The following is an 18,432-nucleotide window of genomic DNA, read 5'->3' on the forward strand; positions in this document are numbered from 1 at the left end:
GCAAGCTAACCCTATTTAAGCCTCCAGAGAACAAAGCATCCCCAGAGGAAGCAGTGGGATGTTTCCACATTACTTTTCATATCTTTACATAAAACATAAGTTCAAAAGCACAACTGAATAAAGCTTGTCATTTCTCACTGGCCCAAGCCCTCTTTGCTCAATATGCTAACAAACTCAATATGCGTATTAAGGGTTAATGTGGAGTCCTTTAATATGTTAATTAAATTAAACACCTTCACTACTTAGACATATGTAATGTTTACAAAATATGTTAATATACATACTAAATAATACATAATAATTACTAAAAGTAATGTAATACAAGGCAACATGAGTTTATATTATCTAACCAGCAGGAAAGGAAATGGGTAATGAAGGAAATGCACACTTTGCAACTCTGAACTACAAAAATGTACCTTGCATACTTATGCAGATTCATAGAGAGACTGGGTTTTGCCAACAGCTCACAAGATCCTCAACTGGAATCCTTGGTCTTCCACTAAGAACCAACTTTACGCCGTCGTGGTGGTGACCAGAAGTGGCATTGCCACATCACAGCAAAGGTGCACTAAGGTTAGCATGTTAGGGTTTTTTTTGGGGGGGGGGGGGTCATGGGGGGGGGTCAGGATTTTTCAACAAAATCTGAACACAGGATTGATCCACCCATAACTTTAGTAATCTTTTAGTGAACTAATTCGTCTGCTTCACTTCAGGACACTCTTTTGAGAGCCAGACTAATGATGCTCAAAAATTTGGAAGTACATTTCACGTAGTGTATTACCCACTGATTATACCTTGTACTGCTATCATGATCTCTTTCACTCTTCGGTACTGGCTTAGCAAAACAGTTAACTCTTCTATCCGACGATCCTAAAAAGAAATAAAAAGAAGGGAAATATGTCTGGCAAAAAGTTAAAAATTCCAAAATATCAATTCTTTTTATCTGCTGGTGGTATCATCAGGCCAATCAGACTTTTTCTACTCATTGTCGTCATGGAATTGCTGCTGTGTAAAAACTCATGAACAAAAGAAAAAAATTAAACTAAATGGGGGGGGGGAGACTTCTGGGGGGGTGGGACATCTGGCTGGGTTTTGGGGACAGGGCCTGCAGACATTTTCTACTCATGGTGGTCATGGAATTGCTACTGTGTAAAAACTCATGCACAAAAGGAAAAAAAAACTTGAGGGGGACTTCTAGGGGGCAGGACATCCAGTTCGGTTTGGGAGGATGGGCCTTCCAGGGACAGTGTGCGCTTCCTCTCCCTGAGCCAGCCTGTGCTTTTCCTGATAAGGAAAAGGACAGGACAGTGCTTGGGGGTCAGAGCGTGTATGGGGGAAAGGAGCAGTGTGCACGCATGTGGGCAGAGAGGCAGAGGGAGGCGCTTGCATGAGCAAGGAGGTGGAGGGGGGCTGACCAGGTGTCATCCCCTTTCTGAGATGTCACCTAGTGTGATCTGCACACACACACACCCGTGACACAACTCAGCTGAATGGTGCCCATCAACCTTTTGGTACCTGTTCTTGATGATGATGATGATGATGATGATGATGATGATGATGATATCACCACCATTACCATCAAGGGAACTCACATGGATGTTGAAAATCTTTCAACAAGTTTTGACTTCATGGGTTTTTAAAAACACGCCCACACCCACACACCTCCTTTTCCTCTGTCCAAGCCTGCTTTCCTTATAATGTATATATGTGTGTGTGTGTGTGTGTGTGTGTGTATACACACACATACACACACACATATATATTATAAGAAAAGCAGGCTTGCACACAGGAAAAGGAGGCGTGAAAATAGGAGGAAGGAATATCAACAATTTAAGATATGCAGATGACACTATAGTACTAGCAGAAAAGCTCACAGACCTGGAACACCTACAAAGAAAGATCAAAGAAGAAAGGGCAAAGTCAGGCTTAATGTAGAACATGAAGAAATAAAAAATAATGACCACCGAGGACTTTCACAAGTTCAACCTAGACAATGAAGAAATAGAAATAGTAAAAGAATCCCCATACCTTGGATCAAACATTGATAGAAATGGGGACTGCAGCCAGGAAATCAGAAGAAGAATTGGGGGGGGGGGGGGAGTGGATATGAAAAAACTAGAAAAGCTTCTAAAATGGAAAGATATACAACTGAGCACAAAAGTTATAATCATACACACCATTGTATTCCCTATTACCATATATGGATGTGAGAGCTGGACCGTTAAGAAAGAAGATAAGAAGAAAATCTATTCATTTGAGATGTGGTGCTGGAGGAGAGTGCTGAGGACAGCCAAAAAGACAAACAAATGAGTAGATCAAGCCAGACACCTTCCTGGAAACCAAGAAGACCAAACTGAGGCTGTCGCACTTTGGACACATCATGAGAAGGAAGGACTCATTGGAAAAAACATTAATGCTGGGAAAGCTGGAAGGAAATAGGAAGACAGGAAAATCACATGCCAGATGGATGGACTCTATTAAGGAGGTCACAGGTATGAAGTTGCAGGGATTAAGCAGAGCAGTGGAGGACAGAGGGTCTTGGACATGTGTCATCCATAGGGTCACCATGAATCAAGATTGACTCGAGGTCAGTTAACAACAAATCACAGAACCATTAGTAAGCACACTTGATATTATTAGAAAGATTGACTCAGTGTTTACCATATATATAATAGTTACTGCATCAAAGCGGGTGTAGAAACAGTGTTTTTGGACATTGTTTTAATCAGATAAGTTAAACCTGGAATAGCCACATCAGACTACTCTAACAGTGGTTCTGCCATCAGTGGATGTGCTCCCTATTCCCAACAAGGCTTACTTTGGGAAGATTGCATTTTCTCTGGGAACAAATTCCCAGGTACAGAAGCACTATGTTGACAGAAAACAGCTTAGATCTTGTGCCACAAGTAAATAAGGATGGGGACAGAAACAATAAAACTGTAATGCCTAAACAACAGGCATTAGAGAAGCAAAGGAGATTTACAAAAGAACAAGTGACAGAAAACACAATTTATGAATAAGGTTGCCTATTCAAGGTTGTCCCAGGCTCTGAGTTTTCCAAGTCAAACCCCAAGATCTAGGGATGGCCCCTGGAGATGCCATGAAATACCAGTCACAGTTGTTTACAGCTTGTCACAGACACACACGTGCGCACGCACACGCACACACGCACGCACACACACACACACACACACAGAATATTTATTAAGAAAGAAATCTTGTTTAACACAGCTGTTCCTAGATCATGGTTAAATGAAATGATTTTATTCCTTCTCACTGACTCAGGAAGATGAAATAAGGAACTTCTAATCTTGCCTACTTGCTTCTAGCCAGAAGGTAGATGCAGAATGAGGGTGAGCCCTGGCATCACATGACCGGGAAGAAACAAGAAAATTTAGTAAGTAAATACATAAGACAACCCCCTCTCACATAGAAATCTTTCCATGTTGCAGCATATAATATCCATTAAATTTTACAGTCTGTAGCCAACTGATGCTCTATTAGCTGAGCTGAAGATTTGCACTCAGTTCATTTCTTTATTACAGTCCAGAGACCCAGTAAAATCATTGTACAAGATATAAAATAAATTGAAAGCACAATGAACAATTAGTCAATTAGTACTGAGAACTTATTTCAAACATCTTTCTCTTGCACAAAAGTTAGCTGTTTTCTGATCCTACCCGCCTCAAACAAAAACCACGAAGGTCACACTAGGAATCTTATTTTCTAATAAGAATTTAAGATAGAACTGGTTCGATTCTATTGGTAGATTTGCATTCCTTTCCTCTTGCCCAGAGATGAGTATCCCCCCCCCCCCCCGAAAGCTGGAGAAATTGTAACACTATCGCCTGCCTGGAGATGACCCACAACAACTAAAGATTTAGGGGCAGGCCCTGAGATCTGGCAATGCTACCCAATAAGTTGTACATCAGGCTCACCATTGTTTGTGTGACTAAGAGTTTGCCCTATTTCTTTTTCTTGTGGACAGTTATGCATCCAGGTCCATCCTCTTTAGAGAAACATAGCACCAGGCTTGCATCACCACAATAATTGACTTCTACGTGGCATAATAATGCTTTGGAAATAGGAGAGCAACAGAAACCAGCAGTAAAGTGATACTAATTCTCTTCTCTGTAGTTGTTTTAAAATGCCATGTGAATGCAGCACGAAGACACAGAGGCATGTAAGTTAATAATAAAAATAAAGCTTGATACATACAATTCCCCAAAGTCATACTGATGGGGATCATATTTGCAGGGTGGGTGAATTGTACACACACTCTCTCTGTGGTAGGAAATAGTCATGGGGTGATATCCAGCTTGAGTACTGGCACCTTGTTTGACAGAGGTCAGATGTAATTTCCCCCTTCTCATGGGACATCACCTGCTTTATGTCATTTCCAGTAACTGAAAGTTGAGAGGGGTCAAGGCTATCCTATGATTAAATTCTCACTATGGCACTTCCTTCAAGAAAATAGGTGTGACAAGTGGGTATGAGTCATGAGAAAGTTTAGGATATTATGCGTGTAGCATAATAAACTAGTTATGCTAATAATGGAGCACTAGATTATGAAGAGTGATAATTATGATTTCCCAAGTGTTGGGCAAAGAATAACTACATTTTACAAATTACATCCTTCTTCTTTAATGCCTCTTTTTTCTTAGTCTAAGGCATGTGACAACATTTTACTTTATTTATATCCAATCTTTCTCATGAAAAGGGGACAGCAAGAATCTTCAGGCATATTTCACAAAATACAGAGAAGAAATATTTTTATGATCTACATTTTTTTAGTTTTTATAAAGGATTTGTGATTATTAATGAGTTTAAATCTTTCATTAAACTTATATCTTAAAGGTTGAGCAGCCATACCAACAAGGATGACCTGTCCAGCTCCCTCCCACCAGTGAGTTCTGGTGTGATAAGCAGTGACTAATGTGATGACCAGCAGCAACCTGACAAGGTGGATTTCATAGGGGAGGGTGCATTTGTGGTGGGGCAATGATGCACAATTGTAAATGTGAATTGCAAAATTTATAAGGTTGTAAATCTAGCTTACAACATCATAAACACTGAACAGGATGCCACCGAGCATCTGCAATGCCCATTACTGTTTTCTTACCTTTTCTTCATTTGCAGCTAGCAATGATTCCATTCCTACTTTCAGACGTTGTACTTCTTGATCTAAAAGAAAAATGTCAGAACTTAGGAGGGAAAATATCCTCATATGTTATTATCTCTGAACAGAAATACTTCTGGCAATCTTTAAAGAACAAAAAATAAAATTGACCAAGAGCAGTGACTACACAGACTGTCTCTCTTCTGCTTAAATGTGGCAACTGCTCTCATGGGCAGAAATTTCTGAGTACTAGATCAGTGCTACTTGAAGTCATGGTCCATGAACTGATGTCAGTCCTCAAGCCACTGGTTACTGGTCCCCAGTGAGTTTCCAAGAAAGAAAAAACAAAAGTAATTATAGCCTATGGGCACAAATATGCTACTAGTTCCTGATATATTGGGGGGGGGGACTTCTGGTCCCCTACATCAGACAGCTTGAGATTCACTGTTCTTAGATTAGGATTTCTCATCATATTAGTGTCTGGAGATGCTGTTATTTGTTTAGCAACCTACTTGCCACTTCCAGAGTCACAAGCAAATACAAAAATACAAATTATATTACAAACTGCCAATGGGTCAGATGCAGTCAGCTTCTCCTTTCATGTCACAAATTAATTTTCTTCTTGCGGTTCTTCTGAATTTGAAAAAGGGGAAGGGGAATACAGCTCATTGAAGAGGAAGGTATTAAAAACCTTGTTGCATAAATGGACACCCACATTCTACTGAGATTTCTGAGATTCAACTGATAACAAAAACAGCTGAATAAAAGAAGTGTGGTAGCAGAAGCAAATAAATTTATCCATAATTTAAAAAGAAATGAGAGAATATAAAGGTTGTTGTCTATAGGTAGCACGTGTGAAATAATCCTTCTACCAGTAGCCATCTTTATAATGGGAGATAGTTGGGAGAGGACTTCAGAGGATGTCTTCAAAATGCACCAATTTGTAATGAATGGGTTATTAACCTATATGAGATGATGGAATTAGATTTATTATCAAGAAATTGAAGATGGGGTAAAAGATGTCACAATAAAAGAATGGGAAAAGGTTTACATAAGGAAGAAATGGGGTAAAATAGCAACTATAGCAATTACGGATAAATGAAAAAAGAAAAGGTATATTAGAATGGAAAAGTAATTTTTTTCTTTCCCCCTTATATATTGTGATATATATGAATTTTTTATAACTCAACAATTCTGAGATGGATGAAAACTGTTGTGGAAAATAGTGGAAAAGTATCCTTCACTTGACAAATAGAAGAGGAAAGAAAAATAATTAAGAGTCAAAAGAAACCAATATAATTGAAGAGAGAAGAAAGGGGAAAGATAATAGAATTTAAAGATTAAACAAGATACACAAATAGAAATATAGAAAAGAATTGGGTAGGGTGTTCTTAGGAAATTAATTGGATTTGTAGTATAGATTGGTTGTACATATGTGTTTTAAATATGATGGAAAAATTTATAAAACAAATAAGTTGTAAGTTGTTTATATGTAAAACTACTTGTTTCTTTTATTTTAAAAAGTAATAAAAATATTTTTTTTTAAATGCACCAACTTGTACTGAAGGAGACCATCCTTTTTAAGACCAGTACACTGCCTGTCTTGTCAAGTGCTTTAAAACTCAAGAACGGTATGCACCACGGAAGAAGACACAGCATGTTGTTCTTAAAAAGCCACACTTTTCCTCATTAATGTGGAAGTAAAAAATAACTCCCCCCTAAATTCAGATGTTCTTTTTAGAGAAATCATAGGAAATATAATGATTTCTATGGATTGCAACCCCTCAAACAAATAGGTTAAACCCCCCCCCCCCCACAAAACGAGAATGGCAATAAAATATGAAATTTTTCTTAAGTATTCTTAAGTGTTACACCTACATAGATTTGTAATCCCATATTGGGAGAAAAGCAGGATAGTAATGAAGTCGCTAATTAAATAAATAAAAGGCTGTTTTCAAACAAAATACAGCGTGCCCGCTCCATACGCGGGAGCGCCATACACAACTTCCGGTTTACGTGGAAGCCACGCTGCTATTCACTGAATGGTGCATGCACTCGTGACATGCATGCGCCATGCCACCGCGAGCATGAGGTATTGAATGGGGCTTCAGCTTACATGGTATTTGCTTTACACGGGGGGGCGGGGCGGGGGGTAATGGATCCCTGCGTAAGGCGAGGCTCCACTGTATTATCTACTGACCAATAAACCCAAAAATAACAACAGAAAAATCCCACATCTCATTATTTAAGGGAAAACATTTGTATGTATTACCCTTCAGAAACTTTTAAAAAATGGTACTTGCATAACACAATACGTAAAAAGGGAAGTACCTAAAATATTAACTGGTATCATTCTTATTTTATCTAGACCATGTTCATCTCTCTTTATGTTAGAACAAACAATGGAAATTTCTGTGGGTAAAATCCAATGTTGTGTCCTTCAGCAAAATGCATTTCCTTTTGTTGAATGTCTTTCTTCTCGTTCCAGCCTCCATGTGCCCAATAATTGTTCTAAAGGGACGAGGAGTCCCTGTGGAGCAGCTATGGGGTGTAGAGGGGAAGAGAGGAAAAGGAGATCCTATTGTGTGAGCAGGAATATACCATTTGGATCTTGTTCCTAGCATTCACCAGAAACCAATTTCCTGTGGGGTTGGTTGTCTTGTTGTGTCAATTCATGATCATCTACTATCCATAGTAAGCACAATTTGTGTTGTGGTTAGCAACCTGGGTATGGGATGCAGTGGCTTAGTGGTTAAGATGCCAACACTCACAATTGGAAGATCAGAAGGCTGGCAGTTTGAGGCCAAGTGCCAAATGATGGGGTGAGCTCCCATCACTAGTCTCAGCTTTGCCAACCTAGCAGTTCTAAATGCAAGTAGATAAATAGGTAGATAACACTTTTTAGTGCAGTCATGCTCGCCACATGACCACCAGAATAGTCCTCAGACAACACTGGCTTAGTAATGGAGATGAGCACTGCTCCCTACAGTCAGTTATGACTGGACATTCATGCCAGGGGACTACCATTACCTTTACTAGTAACCTGATTCATACTGTAGTCACCACTAGGTGACACAGTGTATTGAAACTCATACATAACTTGTGGACAGGAGCTCTCCTTCAACAAGTGCTGGAGTGGGTATGTTCTTAATTTTTTTATATTTCAGCTGGAGACAATAACTTCTACTGAAACTCTGATTCATCTAAATAGCTTGGGAAGAAGATATAGTTGACAGTGCATAAAAAGATTTGATTATGGGGACTGTGCAGGCAATACACATTTCCCATGCACTTTAAGTAAATTTATACCAAATCCTAGACTCTAAAAAAGTAGTGAATCAACTTGTTCACATTCCAAAGGTATAATTTGGAAAGATGGCAATGTGACACACAAGGGAAGAATAAAGCAATAATCAGTGCACACAAAATTATTAGTAGATATATGTATATGTATTCACGTTTTGTTCCTTAAAATAGCAAAAGCTTAGATTACCATTCTATTCAGTTTACCATAGTATTATAACATTTTATGATGGGAGTGAAATAATTAGTGGATTATATATTTTAATTACACTTTTAACAGGCAACAGCATTTTGATATTGGTGTTGCACAGATTCAGCTTCTCTCTCCCGCTAGAACAAGAACGAAGCCACACAAAATAGCAAGCAACGCACAAGCAACCAGACAGATTTAAAGGAGAAAAGGCAACAATACATTTTATGGTGTTTTAGAATTTGGTTGACATTTTCATTATCACTTGTAGGCTTTTAAAAGAACGATGTCAAGGGTTTTTTCCCCTTAATTTTAAGTGGATTCCCCCCTTGTTTTTTCATGACAAAAATGAAAATGTCAAATAGTCATAGTTCAGAATAAACACCTCTTTCAAAAAGAAAAAGAAAAAAATATGATCAAAATATTTTCTACATCTTTTAAATGCTAGATAGATTCAGTTCAGATTTGAAATCTGAAATAACCCAGCCTGTCAACCTTGACACAGCTTGTTTCAAAGCTTATTTTTTGTTAACAAGCATCCTTATTTTTTAATTCTAATAACTGTCTGTTTGCTGTAAGCAGTGAAATTTTCATCTTGTATATTATGATTCAGCAGCCAAATATAGAGACACATTGAACGATTATTGCTGAAGAAGTGCACTTTAGCTATAATTTTTTTTGTGTAAAAAGTATCGAAGTGAAATTTTGAGGCTTACGTTTCTCTTTTAGCCTTCGCCTATACACTTCCTCTACGATAAGAAATGGAGAAAGCCAAATAAAGTATGCAGGGAAAAAACACATATTAGTTATTAATTAGATGCAATTTCATCAGATTATGCATTCAAGAATAAGAAATATATTACTCTTGATATTACTCTGAACTCTTATCAATTTATAATGTTAACAAGTTAGGTGACAATTTTTTGTTAAGTGAACATTACCAAGTCCATTTAGCTTTACTAACACTGCAATCTTATGAAAGAGGATCTTTGAGACTAACCAAGGACTTCATCACACTAGGCTTTTATCCTGCTAAAATTGTGTTCTCAAAAGTACTATATTGTACAATCAGGACTACTCTCTTCTTTATCACACCTTCACAATCTTTATGGCATTACAGCTATTGTTCATGCTTATATCCTATCACATACAGCATTTGACACTGACCACCTAGTACCACCCAGTGCTGCCCAGTGTGTGCCTAGTTAGGCTGGCATACACACATGCCCACATACCTCTACCAAATAAATATAAATTGAAAGGAGTCTTTCCTTGAAATAGGCCCTTTTTCTGGGTAGGGCATAGACTAAGTGCTGGCAAATGAAAGCAATTAATCTGCCAGTGATTAATCTAGTCTCCTCAACCAGGAACTACTTTCTCTCTGATCAGTGGCAAGCAAAGGGCACCTACACAACACCTAAAGCCTGCAAGGATCACCCAAAATCAGAAGAATTGATTTATACAGAGGTTTTGCATGAATGAAGAGAAACACCTGCCAAATGATCTCCCACTGAGCTAACAACAGAAAAGAGGCCCCAGCACAAGACTCTATTAACCATTACAATTTACTGCCTTGTGAGGTAAAGTCCTGAGGAAAGAAAATGTAGCATAAGCTTTTGTAAACTTAGCCTCTTAGGCATCTTAGGCTATAACCTTTCTCTCAGTTTCAAAGTTGCTACAAGATATCTTTGCATATTGATATTCCAGACTGACATGACTATCTTTGAATTCTACTGCAATCCTATGTGTGTTTATTTCTAAATGTGCATTGGATTGTAGCCTTACAGTGCTATCCTACGTGTATTTTGCTCAGACGTTCTGTGTTGAGATCAATAGGACTGTTGTTGTTGTTGTTTATATAGCACCATCTATAATGGGATTTATTGCTGTCATTTACATAGTGCCATCAGTGTAGATCGCACACCATAGAATATTAAACTGGTTGAACATTAAGGACTGTAAACTAAGAGAATTAGAATATGGAGCCTTATTTCATTTGAAATCAACAACAAATGCTACAGTGGGCTTTATTAAGGAACACATTTGCTAAAACATCCAACTTTTGTTAGAGAAACAGTATATGCTAGTAGCACATGCACACCTTTTTATATCAAACATGCACATACAGGACAAATAATTGCAATTAATGTCAATGTCACGGTATATATCAAAAACAACATAATTCCTAGTGTGTGTCAAGACATCTTTAATCAAATTCCCACTAAAAATAATTAATTACCTTTTTGGAAGTATTTTAATGTTTCTGCAAGAATAATACAGGGATCCCTACTTCAAATGGTTGAAAAACTTAAAGGATTCAGGCTGATGAATTACTAGACTGGATGCACAAAGCACATTCATATTGATCAGTAAGAGATAGTTTTTAATAAATGCTGCCTTTTACAAATAGTTATTAGTACTTGTCCTGCACAACCTGTTGTTCATATTAACCACAACTGTTAGGCATTTACCAACAACAGTCCTTGGCAAATTTGTGAAGTTATGACATTAGCAGCTCAGTACTGGGGAAGGGAAGAACGATAGTAAGAAATACACAATTACAAGTAGCTTAAAAAAGGAGAATCTTTACATTGTTGAAATTTTCTCTAGGCAAGTCTCCTTGACCTGTCCGGGGAGGTCTAGGCTAAGCCTCAAGAAAGTTTTGACTCTATTGCACCTGCAAATATTACTTCGCACATGTTTAATGCTTCATGTAGTGATCAAACACCATTTGCGTATTTAAAGAGGACTACTGACAGATAATTTGAATCAGAATATAGGCAAAGAACTGTGTTGTTACTAAATTAAGGAATGCTTTTAAAGAACTTTGTATCAAAGTAATGAACAGGCATTATTTAGATGACTGAGAAACATGGTCTATTAATACTGTAGTAGTTTGAGAATTGGACCATGACTTTGGAGACCAGGGTTTGAATCCAGCCTCAGCCATGGAAATGCACTGGGTGACCTTGGAAAAGTCACACACAAGTTGGCAACGGCAAACCCTCTCTAAAGAAACTTGCCAAGCAACCTTTATGATAGGGTTACCTTAGAGTCACCATAGGTTGGAAAAGACTAGAAGGCACACAAAAACAAAATATAGGATATGTGATTCTCAATGACAAACTAGGGATGACTGGGAGCAACAAAAATTAAAGTGCTTATTTTGATAAGCAACCTTGCTATTTCTGTGTCCCTGCATGATTACCTCTTTCTGCAATTTCATTATTTGATGATGTCCTCAAGATTTGACTCTGTAGTCGTTCAATTTCTGAGTCTTTTAGTGCTAACTGTTCCTGAAGTTGTGCTATTTCAGCCTGAAACAACAGATTAATATTAGCTTTCTGTTCATCTCTAGCTTACCAAAAAGAAGTAAACATACAAGCATTTACTATGGACTATTTTTTCTAACTCATGTTGGAACCAGCCCACCCATGGCCAATTCATTTTAGCACATGTTAAACTGGAAATACAAGCTTCTTTTTCTATTATGACTGACAAGCAACATCTTAATTTTTGTTTTTCTTAGTAGTACTGTGTTTTAAAGTTAGTGAAAGGACTAGTAAATGTAGAAATGACACCAAGGTGGGAGGAAATGCTGTTTGTTTCACAAGGTACTGGGGCAGAAGATTCCTTTCAGTACAGAAAATGGACAAATCTATAAGAATAGTCTCCATCTGCCTACTGATTGTAAAAAGATGGCAAATTTGATAAAAACTACAAATACCACACAACACAGGAACAAATGGGGAGTGGAATGCAAATGGGATTAAAGCAATACCAGTCTGGAAGAATGTGTTTTAAATGTTCATCTCCCCAAACTATTTTATGAAGCTCACATGAACTCCACTGAAGGCAAATACAGCATCAGTTCTTGAATTTTAACTCACTGTGGGATAAGGAGAGACTGAAGATTAGGTCAACAGAGCAAAGTGAACCAGTACCATGTGCAGCACCCATTTTACTGGCTAAAGTCAGAGGCTCATGTAGATGTCTTATTGGGGGAGGGCGGAGTTGGAAGACCTGATTATGGATCTGTGATGTTTGACCCCAAGGTGTCCCTATTTTTACTAGAGAATTTGGTAGAGCCATCATGGTTTCAATTACTGGCTGGTAAGGAACAAATGCTCCCCATCACAGACCAGTGTAGATGCTTGACATGTAAAAGACCCAATGTTTTATCATTATATTCTCCAAGTCGGCCTGGGAAAGGCTGGTGTTGGAAGCCCTGGAAAGCAATGCCACCCCCAACCACCTGAAGAAAATAATGAGAGAACAATGGGTTGGATGGAGGAGCCCACAGGAGGACTGGCTTTTGCTTTTAAGATAAAACTGACACTAACTTGTAGCAGGATGCAAGAGAATATGAGGATAAAGTGACATACTTTTCACATATGCGCCAGCATTGTGGCACATCTTTATCACATTTTAATGACAGGAATATTTTAAACAACAAAAACTTATATACATAAGTGTTCCTGTTTATAGCAATGGGCAGACACCACGCTGAAATTTATTGTTCAGGAGGGCGATTAAGAAAGAACTCTATCCACGTAGCTCAATAAAATTCTACAGAGTTCTTCCTTTCTTTTCCCTATGATGCAACCCAACTCATAAGTATAGCAAAATGAAGAAGGGAAGTGCACGCTTCATTCCTTTGGAAGTGAGAAGATATGTATTGCCCCATTTCATGGATTACCACAAATGTTGTCTCTCTCTCTCTGTTGAGTACATCCTGTGGCAAGCCTGGATTATCTCTGCAATATATATAAAACAGTGCGGTATTGCTTACTTTGGTTGCTTTCAGTTTCCATTCATATTGGGTCCTTTCATTTTCTAGCTCTTCAACTTTAATTTTTAGATGCTTCAGTTCCTGTAACAAATTCTGCAAGGGGAGAAAAAGATAAATATATCTTATTCATGAGACTGGACATATGGATGAAACCATCTAGTGAGCATTAAAATCTCTATACAATAATCTCCCAAACTAGATCCCTATTAAAGTCATCTTGCTGATAGCTTATTAAAGTAACTTCTTTCTTTTCTGTAAGCTTAGACAATTTCAGAGAAAGAAGAATGTTTGAGATCCTACACCTCTGCCAGTGTTGTTATGCCAATAAAGCAGTCAAAGGTGGCAGATGTGGAAAAACATTACTGGGGCAAAGGAAAGGGACAAAAAGGCTGTGGAGGCAGGAGAAGTCTGTGTTTTGTAAAATACCTATTTCTCAAATGCCTGGCTCCAGGGGTGAGGGTTTCACAAAGCCAAAGCACTATGGGAAGAACAGTTTGGACAACTGCCCATCTCATGGCAGTGGTGACTATCTAAGCCATCTCTCCTACAAAAGTCTGTCTCCATGAATCTCCTGGAAAACTGGGAATTCAAGAAACAGGCAGCATTTTGCTGGGAGTCTGGTTGTCACTGCTTCCATGCATGAGCACAGAGAAAGTAATGCTGCTTTTGTGATGGACAGCTACATAAGTATTACCATAGGATCTTAGACAATACAGTTGGCCTTTCTTAAACACTGATTTTTTATACATGGATTCAAGCATTCATGGTTTGAAAATGTTCAAAAAAAGTATAAATTTCAAATATCAAACCTTGATTTTTCATTTTGTATAAGGGACACCATTTTAATAATAATATAATATAGTTTATTTGTATCCCGCTTTTCCAAAACCTGATCAAAGCGGCGACTTTTTTGCTATGTCATTATATTTCATGGGACTTGAGCATCCACGGATTTTGTTATCCACGGGAGATCTTGGAACCAAACCCCAGCACATAATAAGAGGCCACTGTACAATGAACAGGTCTTGGGTAAAATGAAGGAAATGGTATAGTACAGTGATGGAGATCCTTTTACAGACCGAGTGCCCAAACTGCAACCCAGACCCCACTTATTTATTGCAAAATGCCACGTCCCTCTGGCTTTCTAGTAAGAAACTCTGGCAAACTCTGTGCTAGGGGAACAGCATGTGTGCCCACAGAGAGGGCTCTGAGTGCCACCTCTGGCACGCATGCCATAGATTCGCCATCACTGGTATAGTAGATCCTATAATTAGGAAAGAAAGCATCTCTGTACCAAAAATAAAAGGACTGCTGCACAATACTGACACAGCTCAGGTGCTGCATTAGCAATCCTTGTGGAAACAAACTGTGGGCTTGCACATTCCATTCTTTATCTCTTGCTCCAGTACACCAATACTTTCAATCCTTTTTCTAGGTTGTGGTGGTTTAACCATTGTGATTTGAAATCATGGTATGAATTCATTTTACAAATCATGTTTTCAAGGCAATCCTCTTCAGTGCCAATCAAAGATCATGTAGTTAGTTGATCAGTTTAGTCTATGGGCTCACATCAAAATGGAAAGGCAGAATGAAGAAACTGCTTCTTTGTCTCACTTTCAGTGGAAGAACACTGCTTTTAATCTGGTGTATGGAATGGGACAGGTCAAATGCTAGGCCCAAGCAAGAAGTGACACACTAGAGTTTTTTTAAAAAAGTCCCAGCTAAAAGTCAGCTGTTTTAAAATTGACTAATTATTCTATTAATTCTTTTAATTCCTCTCCTTCCAAACACACTCCGAACCTTATTTCAGCAATTTAAAGGCTGCCTGCTTGTATTAAAACTATTTTCTTAACAAACCACTATCACCTTCTTTTCCTGCTTATTCATGCATTTACGACTTAGAAAATGTTTAGGAAATCTCTTGGGCCACTTTATCTAGTTCAGTTCTTCTGACAAAGACAGGCTACCAACATCTGTAATTTGTTTAATGGAAGGCATAAAACACTTACTTAAAACAAAACCAGACAACATAAACAGATTAAAAACATGCATCTCCAAAATATGATTCTGCAAAGTTCAGAAGACAACACTGCAACTTGAACAAACTGAGCTAGTAATCAGTCTTAAAATGAGCTTATGTTAGGCATACCAATGTCATTCCTCTTCTGTTCAACTTCATCAGCTTATCCAAAGTAGCTTTTAGCCCAGCATGTGAAGTGGTTTTTGGTCAAACACAGTGAAGGTTTGTTCTATAAATTCCAGAAAGCCTTTACTGAAGTGCTTGTTTCACAGGATAAGCAATCAAAATTTATGCAGATTCAAACAAAGAAATGCATGATGGAGCTTTATTATGGCTTCCCATCTATTCATTTGATCCTCTTATATTGCACAAAATGAACAAAAATAATGTGCCTATGATTTTAAGACATTGTATAGCTCATTTTCCTAAATGGATGCCTATAGACAAGAGATTTTCTCAGGGCTTTAACAGGACATGGGTTGATATACAAAGCAAGGACAAAATAAAATAAAATGCTACATGCTTCCCCCCCACCTTTAAAAAAAATCTATTGGGAACGTTAGCATATTCTATCATTTTGACAGATTATGCGAATGCTACATGCACCTGGCAGGGAACCCCTCAGCTGCCTCTCTAGGCCCCTGGCTCCTACCCGCCCTTGGAGGCTTCACTGGTGGGGAGCCTGGGCAGAGCAGTCCTGGGCCCTCCTCTGCCTCTTCCTCCTCCTGTTTCCCCTGCCAGCTTTCTTCCCTTACCCAAGCCTAGCTCAATCCAGCCATGGCAGAGGGGAGGGAGACCCCCAAGGGTCCCCAAAAGACCCCTGACATGGCTGGATCGAGCAAGGCCTGGGTAAGGGAAGACAGCCAGCAGGGGAAGCAGGAGGAGGAGAGGGAAACGGAGTGTCGCCGTGCCACACAGTAACAGTTCAAGGCACACTCTCTGGCCAAATCACACTCTCCCAGGAAGAGGGAGGAGGAGGAGGTGGCAGAAGGGGCCCCAGGAGTGCTCTGCCCAAGCTCCCCACCGGTGAGGCTTCCAAGGGTGGGTAGGAGCCGGGGGCCTAGAGAGGGAGCTGAGGGGTTCCCTCGTTGGTGCATGTAGCATTTGCACAATCTGTCAAAATAAATTACCATCCCCTGACCTTTAGTCATCCCCCTGAACTTGACCTGATCATGATCAGGGCCAAGTTCACATTTGCTTGCACTGGGTTTTTCCAAAAAGATGCTTTCAGAAAACCAGTGCTGAGGGGGATTTGCCCTGGATCGGGTATGTAAAACCCGATCCAAGTGTGCAAAACCCAGCACCAGTGGGAACTTCCCACTTTTAAACTGGGTTGCAATTCGGCGCAAAAGGTAGTCTGAAATGGTCCCGAAGTTTTTAGTCAGAATACTCCCTTCATGCTTTCCATTTACTGTATATCTTCAGAAATAAATGGGCTAGATTCTTTTTAATGAAACCTATGAAAGCAAAGAGTTATGGAATATCCTTAACATGCTTCTAGGCCATATCCCTTCAGGGTACACCATGGCTCTAATTCACTAATATACTGGAGGCTTATTAAGCTTTCCAAACAATAACAAATGTACTATGGTATAAACTGCATTCAACACACATAAACAATATAACCCACAACATACTGTATTTCAACCAACATGCAATTAGGAAAGCATTGTCTCACTCAATGGTCCCTAGAATAAATCCACATTTTTAAAAATATCTTTTGCATTAACACTCTCTCAATCTTTAGACAGTTACATCTGATCCTTGAAGTTCAGTTCTTCAAGTTTTGCATAGCCCTTTCTAAGAGTAAGAAGCAAAGGCTTGATTTACACTTGGAAGTCATGCCATACTGTTATTTTGTCAAAGCCATGACAAGTAAAATTGGCCTTTTAGTTTATTGTTAACACAGCACTTGTTCTACTAAAAACCTAACATACTGTATTAATACCAATTGCTCACAGCAAACTATGGTTAGTACTGTTCAGTTTGAAATTCAAAATAGAGTAATGCACAGACTCAGGATAACATTTACTACTCATACATGTGTAGGGAGCTCTGTCATCGACTCTGTACTATCTTGAGGACCAAGTGCCGCCATACTTGGCTTTCTACTGTGGGATTTTCTTTCCTGGATTTTACTATTAATCTCCAGCTGAAGTCTACACATCTGTTCTTGCAGTTCACTGATCAGGTTCACTACTGACTAAATAAGAAATAAATAAAACAAAATGAAACAAAGAAAATGACAAACATCTGTGACATAAGAGTCTCGAAAGAAAATTCAAGTGACCAGAACAACGGGTCTCATGAGATAGTATAGTTTTAAGGGCTGGGGTGGGGAGAAATATTTAAGATTCAAAGCATTAAGACTCCCTCATGAAGCAGATTAGTACACTTAAAACAAAAAGTGCTTGTCCCATTTGTTCTCAGAGTTCTGAATGACAACCAGTTTCTTAGGAGAACAAAATAATGCACAATAAAAGCTCAAAATCCAGTTGCATGACTAAAATTATCCTTTAAGGAAAGTTATTAGAAAATTTTTTATATGTGCAAGACTTTAGACAAATTGATCAAATGTTACCAATTCATTCAAACTAAGTATTCAGTACTTACTTCCCTGTGCCTCGGATCATTCAAGAGCAATTCTTCTTTCACCATGCTGACTTATGATCATAGCCTACCTACACAGTTTAACACTCCACCTTTGAATGGAACATTCACAATATGAAGAAATAGAGTACCTCTTTATTGTCCCTGAAAAGGTTCTACCCCTACTATACCAAAGGGTCTTCAATATGTCCTCAGGAACCTGGAATCCCATGCAAGCATGTTAGAAATTGCTCAGTAAAATTTGTTATTATTCACATCTTTTTTGAATGCATCCTAGGTCTCTTAGTTTGGGAAAAAAAACAAGGCACAGACTTGTCATACATGAACCAAAATGCATTCTAGAAAGTGCTCTAGAATTCTCTTTAAAAGAGTACAGGTTCAATGGGAAACATATGGAT

The 18,432-nt window shown here is 38.6% G+C and overlaps 1 protein-coding gene across 8 annotated transcripts in view; it reads right to left on the reverse strand.

Moving 5' to 3' along the window:
* LOC149314491 (liprin-beta-2-like) overlaps window positions 1–18,432 on the reverse strand; it is a 183,877-nt gene that overhangs the window by 40,395 nt on the left and 125,050 nt on the right. For 6 of the 8 annotated variants that reach the window (XM_089521240.1, XM_089521235.1, XM_089521234.1 and 3 more), the window contains 6 exons: window positions 17,466–17,627; window positions 13,405–13,497; window positions 11,821–11,929; window positions 9,329–9,361; window positions 5,123–5,184; window positions 795–870 (listed from right to left, as the gene is read on the reverse strand). In XM_089521240.1, coding sequence (XP_089377366.1) covers window positions 795–870; window positions 5,123–5,184; window positions 9,329–9,361; window positions 11,821–11,929; window positions 13,405–13,497; window positions 17,466–17,627 — 535 coding nt within the window. The remainder of the gene's footprint in view (window positions 1–794; window positions 871–5,122; window positions 5,185–9,328; window positions 9,362–11,820; window positions 11,930–13,404; window positions 13,498–17,465; window positions 17,628–18,432) is intronic. The other 2 variants (XM_089521237.1, XM_089521236.1) reach the window with 1 other exon arrangement.

This window comes from Sceloporus occidentalis, unplaced genomic scaffold, assembly GCF_023333645.1.
Source record: "Sceloporus occidentalis isolate IW3139 unplaced genomic scaffold, rSceOcc1.0.p SCAF_4, whole genome shotgun sequence".
In the NCBI taxonomy this organism is placed as follows: domain Eukaryota; kingdom Metazoa; phylum Chordata; class Lepidosauria; order Squamata; family Phrynosomatidae; genus Sceloporus; species Sceloporus occidentalis.